The sequence below is a fragment of the Vigna umbellata genome, chromosome 9 (assembly GCF_029865625.1).
Source record: "Vigna umbellata cultivar VRB3 chromosome 9, Vumbellata_1.0, whole genome shotgun sequence".
Taxonomy (NCBI): domain Eukaryota; kingdom Viridiplantae; phylum Streptophyta; class Magnoliopsida; order Fabales; family Fabaceae; genus Vigna; species Vigna umbellata.
Genome location: NC_142173.1, coordinates 16,664,254 through 16,678,819, shown reverse-complemented (window position 1 = coordinate 16,678,819; position 14,566 = coordinate 16,664,254). Strand labels below are relative to the sequence as shown.

Here is a 14,566-nt window from a genome sequence, read left to right as displayed (position 1 = left end):
ATTTTATTTTTAGAAACCAAAGTGTGTAGTTTCTTATGAGAAGACAAAACAAGGTTTTCACACCTCATATAAGTTCAACCGGAAACCAATGAAAAACTGCACCTTGTGACAAGTTCCAGTTATGTGTATACCAAGTACAGTTTAACTATATCCTACTAACCAATATATTGACATATTTGACCAATATAGTAGTTCTGCGAGGGGGATCATATCCTAAGTAGAACGTCAACAATAACAAAAAGTATCTCAAGTAGAAACGTTTATGGTAATATAAGTAATATGTACAAGTCTCAGTTGAGGGTACAAGAATCCCAAATGTACAACACATGATTTAGATAGCGAATTTGAAGTTACATTGTTTAGACAATGTATTTCCATTCTTATTTAGATCTCTTTCCTGCCCTGAGACCATTGTTAAAGGAGACAGAAGGAAGTTCTGAGGTGCCTTTGTTTCCATGGCAAGCCTCCATCTTAGGACATTCTGTAATGGTTATGTCATGGCAGGATGGCAGCTCAAAATGGTAAGTGCTTGAACAGAAACATCTAAGGCTTGGAAGCCGGTAAAGGGTTAGCCATTGCAATGCCTGGAATATAATCTTAACCTTGTTTGGTTCTTCTGATAGTTTCTCATCTCTAGTGATGATCTCTTCCATCAACTCACATTCGTGTACTGAAAGCTCTTGGAGTTGTGAAAGGCTTCTGGCCATATCAGGAGAAAGCACATTTTTCAAACTATGACAATGCTGAATCTTTAGCTTTTTAAGGTTCATAAAGCTCAAGATTCGACCATCATATTTCCATATGTGCATCAGTTTAGGAAGATCATACAGATGCAGTTCCTGCAGATCAAAATTGTATGGTGTTCTGGTACCCCCTTCATCTTCATTTCCATCCACTTCCTCTGATTCAAATATCTCGACCAGTGAACCACAATCATGCACCTTGACTTGTTTTAGATGCTGGAACCTCTGCAGCATGTTGGATGGAATACAATGCAACAGTTTTTCACTACCTTGAACAACCAATTCTGTATCACTTCTTAAGTAAGGCAGCAGCTGTTGACCATGCTCAATGCATGAGATTGTCTCCGATGTTTGTTGTGCAACCTGCAATATTTATGCCTGTCAATAGAGACTCAAGTAATGCTACATTTGATAAATCTTAGTAGTTCTGAAAGAAAAGCAAAATTCTTATCATGTCATTATGCTTTTATATTAGTAATCAAATCAATTGTTGTGATTACATATGGAGAATGTATGTACCTTCAAACTCTCATTAGCATGATAGATGGTCATATTAAGGTCTCCCATTATGTCAACATACTCATATGAACCTTTATATATATGGGGAAGCTTTGCTGCGGTTACTGATCCATAGCAGAAGGTAGTCATCTTGGGACATTTTTCAATTATCATTTCTTCACATGAGGGAAGATCAATATTGAAATTTCCCGAGGAGAAACATTTGAGGTTGGGAACATAACGAAGCTCCAGCTTGTTCAAAAGTGGAAATACAATCATAGCATTATTTGATCCTTCTGATTCCTCATCTTCCTTGGTAGTTATTTCCTCCATCATGTGGCAACTATGAACTCGTAGGTGCCTGAGTTGTACTAGACTTCTGGCTATCGATGGAGGGAACAAATTACACAAGTTGCCACAGTGTTGCACATTTAGTATTCTTAGCTTCTGGAATCCCAAAACTCCATCATAATTTTTCCACAGGTTGATCAGTTTTGGTAGAAAATACAAATTCAATGCTTCTAGCTTGTAATGTACAATGGCATGCATTTTCTTTGCATCCACACCATGTGATTCAAAGATCTCAACCAGTGAACCACAATTTTTTATAGTGAGTTCCTTTAGATTTTGAAATATGTGTATTACGTTGGAGGGAACTAGTTTTAGCAGCCTTTGAAAACTTTCAACTGTCAAGTGTTTTTCATGGGTGAAGTATCTTTGTATGCATGTATCCTGCTTGATCCATCCAAGTGTCTCTGATGTTTGAAAAGCCAACTGAAAATCATATTCATCAGTAAATGAAACAATGGGCCATGGCTTCAAAAGACAATTATCCAATTTAATCATTGTTAAAAGATGATGAACTGATATAATGGAGGAATGACATTAAAACTGATATAACAGAAAGATCACATTAAGTAAAAAGATAAATAGAAAAAAGAAAACATTAAATCATTACACAAAGGCCAAAAGTGTTCCTAGGCCTATTATATTATTACAATCATAAACAGAAAAAAAAGAGATAGGGAATGAGAATGTTACTGACAAGTCCTTTGCAAAGTGGTACAGTAGCATTCAAATCTCCCATCCACATGTTCTTGGTTATGCTTCCAATTTCCAATGTGACTGTTTCCAACTTTGGAGTGTATAAATGGTCATGAGAGAATGTCTGCATCATGTGGCAATTTTTGATCAATACTTGATGCAATGATGGAAAATCAAAGCCATAGGAACTCTGACAGAAGGCCTTGAGTTTCGGTAGGTTTTCAAGTTTCAGACGTTGCAAGCTGTGCAACACTATCTTAATGACATTCCCTTGTGTTTCTTCTGCAGACACTATTTCCTCTATCTCCCTACAACCAGATATATCTAGCTCTACCAAACGCACAAAGCTAGTTGATGTTGAAGGAGAGAACAAATTTCTAACTTTGTTGCAGCTAGTTATTGCCAGATATGTTAGATTAGGAAAAATAAAGCCATTTATCAGTGGATCAACTCTCATGATTCTCATTTCTTCATTACTTGTTGCCTGCAAAAGGATAAAAAGTGAACTCAAAATCCAAAAATCTCATACTTTTTGCTTCAAGCACACTGCTTCTTGGTTGAAATGAGTACCACATATATCTATTTTCATGTTTAAAATATATTAAAAAGGATGATATCTCTGAATTCAGATAAACTTTATTGTCTATCCTTATATTACTTAGATATATAACCATATCTATCTACGCAGTTAAAAAGAAATATTATTTTATATCACAATAATAAAATATAAAATATTCAATTAAAGGCAAATCTAACAGAATAAACTCATATCTATAAATGTATAAAAATATATTTGGTAATAGTTTATAAACAGTCTGAGGTGTATAAAAGTATTTGTAAAAAAAGTTTATTTTATGGGTTATAACTTAAATAAACGACTTTAATTACTTTTTTAAATTTGTAACTTACTTAGTTTTATTTCATTACTATTTTATATATTTGAATATGTTTTTAAATATTTTTAATTGTTTTACTCATTATTACTTATATTTTAATTTTACAGAAGAAATATATTTATTTTGATTTTCAATTATTTTTAGTATTTATTACATTAATTTTTAATATTTTTTGTAGTTTAAATTAAAAAAGATTTACCATTACAAACAACTGATATTTTAAAGTTTTTCTACATAAACTCAAATGAACTCAACCTTTTGAGCTATGCATAATTGTTACTCTGACAATAATTTTATGAGCAAAACTTGGAAATTGTTAGCAATGTATTACATACCTCATGGTTTTGATAGCCACTACCATGGATGTTCTCAAAGGATGGTGATTCTGATGTACAATGTCTGAGACAAAAGCTTACAGCATTTGGTAGATGGCTCAGTGTAAGAGATTGCAGTTGAGCAAATGAAGCAATTATGGTATCTATTTTCTCCCCTATTTCACCAACAACAACTTCTAGAACTCCACAGTGAGATATGCTGATTCTCTTCAAAGATGACCACTCTAAGGCACATGTCTCTTGGGAAGAGGTAGCATGGTCACTAGATGAAGAATTTTCAAATACTTTGACAGAACTTGATTGAGGAAGAAATAGAGTTAAACTGTCTTCTCCATCTCTTTGGACTAGTTGCTTTATGACCTTACAGTTTGACATTTTTATCTCTTGCAATTTCACTAGGAGCTTTGCTATGGAATATGAGAACAGATATCTCAACTTGTGACAAGAATCTATAGTTAAGACAGTGAGGTTGTTGAATGCAGTGATTTCTACAGAACTTTTAGGTGTTTGTGCAAGTATCAACTTCACTAAACAATTGGTATTAGAGGCATCAGAAAGTTGGTTTTGTTTGAGAAGGAACATGACTTCTAGTGAATCCCATCCTTTTACTTGCATTTGTTCCAAAATTGGAATGGAGGATACTGTTTCTGCTTTGGAATATGTATTGCTGACAGAAGGGACTTTCTCTGTTGATGAAGCCTGCAATGAAAAATGATGGTTAGCTTATTCATTGCAGGCTTAAGAAAGTAAAAATTGTGTGGGTAAGGAATTAAAAAGGTAAAAATTACTTACCTTAAACTTCAAGTTGGAAAATACATGTGGGGTGCAGCCAAGGCAACACTGAAGAAACTTTGGTGAATCCTCTTTAAAAGTACCATTTGCAACATCACATGTTGTTGAACAACTTGATGAGCCATTGAAATTCTCTTGCATTGCCACAGTTTGAGTAAACATGGAAGATGTCACAAGCTGAGGGCATCCATCAATGCATAAAAATCTCAAAGATGGCCACATTACTTCATAGGAATCTGAACAAATACTCATAAGGTTTGGAAGATCAATAAGTGTTAGAGATTCTAATTGACCAAACACAAGGGTTTCCACATTCTTTTCTTCATCATCACCATTTAGGTTTTCTTCTTTTCCAACAATTTTCTCAATGGAATGGCAGCTGTGTATGACCATTTTTTGAAGCTGAGTAAGTGCCCTTGCAATGTTGGGAGTTAGAAGAAACCCTAAGGAATCACATTTTTTCACTTTGATTGATTTCACATTCTGAAAGCCTTGAATGTAGCTTGGAACATTACCCCAAATGTGTCTTAACTTACTGAGCCAAGATATCTCTATTTCTTTCAACTGAGGAAATAAGAAAGCTATTGATTCACCATGAAATTGTGATTTTTGCAGATCAAACACCTTATCTAGCGAAGAACATGCATGTAAGAAGAGTTTTTCCAACTTCGGGAACAGTTGCATACAGTTAGATTCGAAAAGAGAAGCAATTGGCATAATTTGATCAACACATTTTGAACTAAGCAATTGACCATCTTCAATTAATTGTTCACTGGATTCATGAATCTGCACACAAATAATTGAATTAGACTTCTGAAGATTACAAAATACATAGTTTGCATAAATTCCTTGTTTTTCAAAATATGTAATAACGACTGATTAATCATTTTTGGTAGTTGATGAAATACTAATTTAATTTTTACCAAAACATTATTCTTATTATGAACACTAATATTTTAAAAAATGATAAAAAGAAAAAGACAAATACTTTTGTACCAATTGTGATTTTTGTTATGTCTTTTTTCCTTTCAACTAAGCGGTATTTATAGATACAACAAAAACATTTAAGAGTCAATTCTAATTAATTTGATTAAAATAAAATAAATGTAAAATACCATTTATCTATAAATAATATTTATCTTTAAAATTAATATTACATAAAAATATTAGTAACAGCAGGTTTTATTTTATTTTACTTTTAAATTATACTAATATTTCTAATATATGTAGAGTAGATTAACTATTTCAATAAATTTTATAAATTTAATAACCATGACTTAATCTGAAATTTATTTAGTTTCTTGATCATTTTATTAACTCCAAAAATAACCATATTTAATCTCTTCTTATTTCAATCTTTGTGTAATGTTCTTATTTCCTTTAGTTAATTGAAATGATTTTGAATTAATTATATATGCAGTTATTAAAACAGCATATGATTCGAAAATTTTACCAAGCCTTGATAAAATTAATCATTAAACCATGCAATTAATATAAAAGATATATGTTTAAATATTTTAATACATTCTTTTTTGAAAATAAAGTTATATTCTGGCAATTACAACCTCTGGTCCTATATATAATTAAAAATTACGTAATTCATCAAGATCAATAAAACTAATTCTAAATAGGTAAATTTTGATTAATATTGTAAAAACTTTAACATTTATTCCAAATACCTATAATTATTAAATGGTTTAAGAAGTGATTATATTTAATGACATTATTTGTGATTCAAGATTTGTTTTTTCAATCAACGAGTGGATTACTGCTCATAGACCAACTAATTATGCTTTTATGATAAATGAGATATATACTAATAATACATTTCACAATATTCACGTAGGAAAGGAAATTGGTATTAATAACTTAGACAGCCAGTCTATACCTTTTGGTAGCTAGCATCTTAAGGAATGGAGCTAGAATAATCTTATACTTTTCAGTTAATTTTTAATTCTCATTAATATTAAAAGGGTTTTGTTTTAAAATAAATAGTGTAATATTAGTGGAATTAGTAAATAAGATGTTTTGTCAAAATATGGTGAGAAAATATCAAAAAATAATAATGAACAATATAAGTTATGGTGTATTGGTTTCATAATTGGTATCTATGCGTTTTTTTATTACATTAATATAATCATTTGAAATATTTTTTAATTTTAATTGTAATTACTTTTCATTTAGTTTTGGTTATATTTATATATATTAAAGTTCATTCTTAATTTTTAATATATCATGCATATTTATTCTTGGTTAGTTTTTTATGGTAATGTTTAGAAGGAAGTTAGAGCTTTTACGAACATTAAGATGGTTAGGTCAAAATTGATTTTTTTTTATTCCTTAAGAGCCAAAACAAGTCTTACTTAATTCATAAGTTATATAAATTTGAATTAGGTTAAAATGACTTACATTTAACTCACTTATATTTTAAAATAAATTTAATTATTTTTTTTACCCTGAAAAGAAATCTTAAGTTTTTTTTTTCTTTACATTTCTTTACCATTTCTTTGTTTCACATCTTCCATAATGACAACTACATTGTTGACTCCACGAGAATTTCAAGAAGACTAATTCTTCTCTCACACAATATTGTTCCCTCCAATTTTATCCCATCTTAGCTTCTACAAGCTAGCCATGACTCATTCACTCTCTGACTCCACGATCATTACTGTCTCAAGACTGATCCTTCGATGATCTTCGCTTCATCATATGCCTCCCTCTACACTTGTTTCTCTTGCTCTTTCTCTAACCTCCTTGGTGAGTAGTTTCTGGTCTCGTCATAATTGATTATATGTGGAGACTTGTTTTTGGTACCAAGATCTAGACTTTGAGTCTATGTTATTACATCTCCATCACCTTTTATTCAGTTCTTCGCCACTCCTTTGCGTTCCTCCACCCCTCCTCCATGTTCCCCCTTCGTAACTCTATATTTCCTTTTCTTTTTCACTTACTACTACACTATGCTTTAACATTTCCTGTTCTATTACTTGCTTCATCTGTGTCACGATGGGTAAGTGAGTCAATCCACTTAATCCAACAACCCATGGTGGATTGAGTTGAATTGTAAAATATTTTGGCTCATGATAAATTTCCAATATAAGTTAATTTTGATATTAATTTGACACTTATCTTGTTTTGATTTTGTTAAATATATGTAGAAATCATCCCAATTTGACTTGTTTAACAGATTTTAACGATTACAGAGTGTTAAAGGAGAAAAATAAGGAAAATGGAGGAAATATAGGAAATTCTAGGCAAAACTAACTTTGGCACGATTGAAAATCTTAAGGCTTGAGCCATTCGAGCAAACTCACCTTGGAGGGAAACCTTAAGCACTGGACCTGAGGCTAAGCCATGAAGACTCCTTCTCAAAGAAGTTATCTCAGGGGCTACAACACTTGTGAAATGAAATTATATTGAATGACTTGGTTCTCTTGAATAATACACCTTTCTCATTAATCCTATATTTATAGGATTAAGTGAATGGAACACACCTCACACACACAGATACAACACACAGATACAACACACAGATACAACACATACACACTCACAGCTCACATACACTTAAACACAACTTAAACACACTAACCAATAATTCTAACACTCCCCCTCAAGCTGGAGCATACAGATTGTATGAACTAAGCTTGGAATAGATGAACTCAGTGTTGAACTAGATGATTTGTCTTCAAGAGTGTGAGGCAAACATAGATGGAGTGAAACTTCAACTTCAAAAGTGGATGAAGGAGAACACTGGTGGATAATGACAAACTGCAAGGACTGATTCCCAATCAATGATGGACGAGTGACAGGATCAACAGTAGTAGCTGAAATCTACAAAACTGCAGGGACTACACCCATATTTATGTGACTTGCAGTGTTGTCTTGGAACGATACTCCCCCTCACTGCAGGGACTAAATTGCCATGGCGGTCGGCCGCCGGCTGACAGCAGAGACCCGAAAGAAGATCAGAGAACCTACTCTGATACCATGTGAAATGAAATTATGTTGAATGACTTGGTTCTCTTGAATAATACACCTTTCTCCTTAATCCTATATTTATAGGATTAAGTGAATGGAACACACCTCACACCTCACACACAGATACAACACACAGATACAACACATACACACTCACAGCTCACATACACTTAAACACACTAACCAATAATTCTAACAACACTAAAAGCATGAGGCTTGAGTCACAAAGGAAACCCACTTGGTAGGAAACCTCTATAGTTGGAGCCACTCTTTCACCACTGAAGTCACGCCTTGGAAAGTTTATAAAAACAAAGTTGCTCCTTTATTTTAAGATACTTATGAATAAAACTTAGAGAGAAACTTTTAAGGAAGTTTCTCAAACACTCTTCTTTATACTTTAAAGAATACTTTTAGAGGTTTAGGAGATGATGAATCTTCCTTGGATTGTATTCTTTTCATCCATTATGAGGATCTAAATCTCCTAAAGTGTTGAAGGAAAGATGTAACTCTTTGAAACTCTCTTGTTATCATTGTTTTATTTAAGAAAGTATGCTTTTAATTACATGTTTGAATTGGTTTATGCTTGGTGTTGGATGAATTGGTCACTCATCTTACTTTACTGGCTTGGGATTGAGTGAGAACTAGTTCCAAGTTATGGTCCAACTAATTCTCTTCTTCCTTTTAGATGCTAGAAATAGATTTAAAGCTCTAGTTGGTTATAAAATCCTAGTCTTAATGCAATTGATCCATTCAAGCAATCACTGAAAAATCATACTGAAATTTTGTGATCTAGGCTCTAGGTTCCAGAGATGAACCTAGAGTTACATTCAAAGAGAACTCTCAAAGCATGATTAAGTGCATCTTTATAACTAATAACTGAACCTTTACGAGAGAGGGACAATGTGGTGAAATCTAGTTTCAACACGACTTTATCATCTTAAAGTCAATCGATTTCAATTCCAAACTGTTTTACAATGCATTTTATAAATAAAATAACTGTATTTTAGTACATGAATTTTATTTCCATACTCTCTATGCACCTCTTTACTATTTTATTCAAGGTCAAGCTAATTTAGAACAATGTGCTTTTTACCAAATCCTTGTGGATACCACACTTGTTTATTACAAACTATCCAATATACTTGCTGAAAAAATTGATTGCTTTGGAATACAAACAACTCACTATAAAGTGAGTAGGGTTGAGATCACTTATTTTAATCAAAGTCGTGGTGAGATCACTTTGACACCCCTAAATTATGGGTAGCTTGAATGAGGTTCTAGAGAAAAATATAAAATAATTTATGAGCATTATGATGAGTGCATAAAAAAAAGAGAAGAAAAAGACAAATAATATATATTTTTAAGCAAAGTCTAACAAAGAGTATTATAAAAGAAAATATTTTTACTCATAAAATTAGTTTATTATTTCATAGACTTATAAATCATAGTATTTATTTCTTTGAATAATTAGTTAAATAATGTTTGTATTTAGGTGATACTTACACAATAATTTGGAACTAAAATTCATTGTAGAATTTTTGTGTTGAGGAGTACAAACATAAGCAAGTTTTACTTGCCAACAAGAAGAAAAGTTAGATTCAAATTCTAATTCAAAATCAATAAAGCCTTTCATATTGAAATGAAAAAGCATAAAAAGTGTGACACAACATTGGAAAAAATGAGAATAATCTTGGTCGTTCATCTAGATTTTAAAAAAATAATAATTTTTTGAACTTTCCTTCCTGTCTTTCTTTTGTAACTTTTGGCTAACCCTTAGAAGTTCCTAGAATTAGATTTGCATTTGATTTATAATTTATTTTATTGTAAATTGAATAAATAACTTTGGATGGTTACTCCTACTAACATAAATATCCTCTCCTTGTGTTTAACTTTTCAATATGAAAATTTGAGACATTTTAGAAACTTGTGAGAATGTCAATTTTTTAAATTCTTATCCTTTGTTTGGTTGAATTGGATTTAAGTTAAACTTTTTATAGTTTAATATATATGTTTTCTTATTCTTTTTGTGATATCATTTGATTCAAGTTTTTCATGAATTGATTCATGATTTAAGAAAAAAAAATGAGATTCCAACTTTCGTTAGATTCATAATTCATATGCTTGTATCTTCTTATACACACATGACTCTCATAAACTTAAGCTACATATTTATATGTAACATAAGAAAGGACCTAAAAAAAGAATTAATCAAAATTTGACAACTTAAGCTACTTAGCTTATGTAAGGTCATAAAGGAAAGAATGATGTGTTTTTTCATTAAGCTACTTAGCTTTTTAGCATCTTAAACCAAAATTAAACCAAAATTAAAGAGTAAAAGAATAAGTTTTATGTGCACTTAAAAAGTACATTTCTTTAAAACTTATCTACAGTCCACTATGGAAAAGACTCAATCCTTATAAAAAGAAAACTTTGAAACCTTATTTTCATAAACTTAGAAGGAAAACTTTGAAACCTCATTTTCATAAACTTAGACACTTAAACACTGGAGATAAGGAAAACTCTTCTTCTTTTAAGGATTCTTCCTATGTGAATATGAGTAGCTAAAATTTTCCTTTCATTGGGATTTAATTGGACATACTATCATGTAATTGTTATCTTAATATTTATTAATTTTATTGATTATTGTTTTTATTTCACCTTTAATGTTTGTGTTGTTATGATAAAATCCATCTTGGGAACTAAATAGAAATTCATCAAAGAAGTATCAACTTAAGCTAAGACTAGGATTTAAACAATCCATCTTGTCATGATTTACAAGCAAACAATGTTTTTTTTTTTCAATAAAGTTAAACAATGTTAGAAGTTTATATGTAAACTTCCTTATTTATCATTATTTTTGTATATTAATAAAATAAGTTATATATTATTTAAAATGATTTATAAAAAACATTCTAAAATAATGAGAAACATAGAATATTAAGATTTTTATAAGATATAAAACGTTGACATGAAAGTTTACGAAATTTACATAGTAATTCTCATTACTGATAAATTCCTTAAAATTCTTATGTTTATAATAATTATCTTTAAAATAATTATATCTACCATTAATATTATTCAAACACTCACTAAAAAGGGTGATATGAAATTTAACATAAATGTATGGTATACACATGTATATATAAAGAGAGAGAGAAAGAATATCAAACTTGGATTGTTGAGGAACAATGCTCACGAATAACATTTGTATATCCAATCAAGTTTGGCAATTCTTGCAACTTCAATTCTACTAAATTGGAAAACTCAATCAATGACTTCTCGTCATACTTATTGTTACTTGAGATGATGCATTCTATTTCATAGCTTTCAACCACATGCAAACATTGAAGTGTAGCCAAACTAATTGTTCTTGGAAACAATGTGAAGACCGTCTTCAACTTGTTACAATATTCTATTTTAAGGTTTGTAAGGGTTCCAAGGCATTGAGATGAAGTGATGGATTTAACCTTTGCAAAGTCACTTGTTTGACTCATGTAACTAGACACATTGAATATCCCTTTTAAATCATCTAAATTACTTAAAGAAATTGATATAAGTTGAGGAAAGATAAAACCATCAACTACATCTACAATATATTCAAGGTTGTTGCAAAACTCAATACTTAGATGTTTCAAAAATGGAAAACCCCTGTCATTTAACTCCAATATGACACTTTTCATGTTTTTTATAGCAACCAAATTGAGAATTTCAACCTTTTCCAGTAATTGTTGAATTGTCACACTCCTCTTGATATATTTGTAATATACATTATTCAACTTCAAAATATTTGGATGCAAGTATCCTTTTCGAACAATGCCATGAGAAAGAGTAGAAGAATCTCCCAAATAGACCCAAAATCTCTCAATATTTTTGAAGAACAAATCTATGGGTAAATCTTCATTTGTCAAAATTACAATTTCTACGACATTCAGATGATGAGATAAAGATTGTAACTCAAAAAGAAGGTGATTAGTTTCCTTATAAGAAAGACTTCGCACTCTAATATAGAGCTCTTCTAGTTTAGATAAGCTTGCAAAGGCATTAGTAGATATTTGAATGAGATCATTGCATTCAGTCAAATCTAATAACCTTAGTGAACTTAGTTGTCCAATTTCTTCTGGCAATTCTTTGATATTTGAGTTAGAAAAACTAAGAATCTCAAGCCTTTTGAGTTGCTTACCAATTATAGATATGTCACTTACATGACAATCTTCTAGTAGTAGAGTGTGGATGTTGCCTAAAGCTTGAAATACTAAAGTCGTTGAATGAATGTGCACATTTTGTAGACTAAGCACCATAAGCTTATTCACACATTGGAAGAAATTATCTGGAACCAAACCCTTCTTCTTTGATGCTATTTGCAAAAGCTTAAGCTTTGGACAATTTAACACTTTAGGATGTTCTTTCCCTTCTTTGGAGATAAGTGAAATCGCACTGCTATGATAACATTTTTCTATTTTAGATTGTTCCATTTGACATCCATCACATTGTATCATAAAATCATATTCTTCTGTAGATACAACTGATATGATAACATCGCGTATAACATCATGCATTTTGACACACTCTTCCACATTACCATCTAACAACATGAAACACCTCTTAAGTTTATCAACAATGGTGTGCACTCTATTTCTAACTTTCCATAACGCATTAATGTCATTAAACAATTGCAAACCCATTGCATGCCTGAGTAGAACCTCTATAGGAATGTCAAAATCTTCTGGAAATAAGCAACAAAGGAAAAGAACATATTTTTCTTCTGCACTATCTAAAAAATTGTAACTTAGCTTGATGCTTGAATATACACAAGCTTGCATTTCTAAAAGGAAAGTGATGGAAGATCTTTTTAATTGATCTAATGCATCTTCCCATACATGTTTTTCTTTATTTGCTAATGCTTTTGCTATTGTAACAATGGCAATTGGCAATCCCCCACATTCGTTTGAAACCTCTTTTGCTATGTGAAGAATATCAAGCTTGGTTGAAAGATTTCTACCAACTATATCATGAAAAAGGTCCCAACTTTCATTTGGAGACAAAATAGAAACCGTGAAATTCTTTTGACTTCCCATCTTGTAACAAACATCTTCATTTCTTGATGTAAACAAAATTTTACAATTCTTATGATGTTCATTGGAAGGAATTCCAATAGAATCAAAATCAAAGTCTACCCAAACATCATCAAGAACTATTAAAATATTATCAACACCTTTCAATCTTTCATGTAGTTGACATGCTCTCCCTTGAATAGTCTCCTTTTCAAATCTTAAGCCTAAAGCATCCGCAATTTGACCTTGAATTTTCACATAATCAAGATTTTGAGAAACCACTACCATTACAACTTCATCAAATAGCTTGCATACTTCTAAAATTTTAATTACTTCTTTCACAAGTGTTGTCTTTCCCACACCACCCATTCCACATATACTTAAGATTTTAAAATCTTCATCTTTCAATGTCTCCAAAACCTCTGTAATAATTGATTTTCTGCTTGGAAAACTTTTGATAACATTTGAGAAGGTGGATCCAAGTTTTGGTGTTGGTAGAGAGTATGATATGATGTCAAATTTCTCTTCATTTAATTTTGTAACACTCATTATCAATATTTTTGCTTTCTTACTTAATGAATACCTTGACACCAAATTTGGAGACCATATATCAAGACATTTATTGTTTTCTACTTGAAAATCATTAAATTTTTCTATTCCATCTATTATTCTTTCCACTTTGAAGAGCCAATCTTGTACAATTGATACAATTTGACGTCCATTTCTTCTATCTTCATCAACCACACCTTGCACTCCTTGCTTTCTACCTTCCAATGTTTTGAGTTCTCTTTTAAGATCTTTTATATTTTTCTTATAGTGAACTAGATATCCAAATTGATTTCCAATTGGTACAACTAAGGATTCTCCAAGTTTTGTCAGTGTTCCTGTCGCTAATGCAATAAGACACTGCATTTTTGCTTTCAAAGTGTTTGTATCTGAATATCTGTATAATGTTATAATGGAAGAGAACATGGCCAAATTAAAATTTATCGAATCAGAAGAAAAAAGATTTTTATTTGTAAGATATGACAAAATATAAATGAATATAGACACTTTCTATAGTAACCTTTAACACTCAATAATAAAAGAACTTTGATACAAAATTTGGGTTTAAAGTGAAGCATAAGGTGACGTGTGTCACCTCATTTGTTTTTATACAAATTTAGATTATATAATTTAAAATTTATTATTCTATATCTACCATATTTATAAGTTTATACTTTACT

The 14,566-nt window shown here is 31.0% G+C and overlaps 1 protein-coding gene across 1 annotated transcript; it reads right to left on the bottom strand.

Moving 5' to 3' along the window:
• Positions 1–232: 232 nt before the first annotated feature.
• Positions 233–14,312, bottom strand: LOC148192726 (uncharacterized). Its single transcript, XM_088098281.1, has 6 exons — positions 11,460–14,312; positions 4,309–5,094; positions 3,517–4,215; positions 2,287–2,769; positions 1,263–2,015; positions 233–1,106 (listed from the first exon to the last, which is right to left on the bottom strand). The coding sequence occupies exons 1-6, from the start codon at positions 14,310–14,312 to the stop codon at positions 381–383; spliced, it is 6,300 nt and encodes a 2,099-aa protein (XP_087954407.1). The 3' UTR covers positions 233–380.
• Between the last annotated feature and the right edge of the window lie 254 nt (positions 14,313–14,566).

Excerpts from the sequence above, each read along its gene's own strand:
- LOC148192726 (XM_088098281.1), bottom strand. The coding sequence starts at position 14,312 with ATGTTCTCTTCCATTATAACATTATACAGATATTCAGATACAAACACT. Across the intron at positions 2,770-3,516 it reads GTGGCTATCAAAACCATGAG|GCAACAAGTAATGAAGAAAT; the intron begins GTATGTAATACA and ends ATCCTTTTGCAG. Across the intron at positions 2,016-2,286 it reads TACCACTTTGCAAAGGACTT|TTGGCTTTTCAAACATCAGA; the intron begins GTCAGTAACATT and ends TATGATTTTCAG.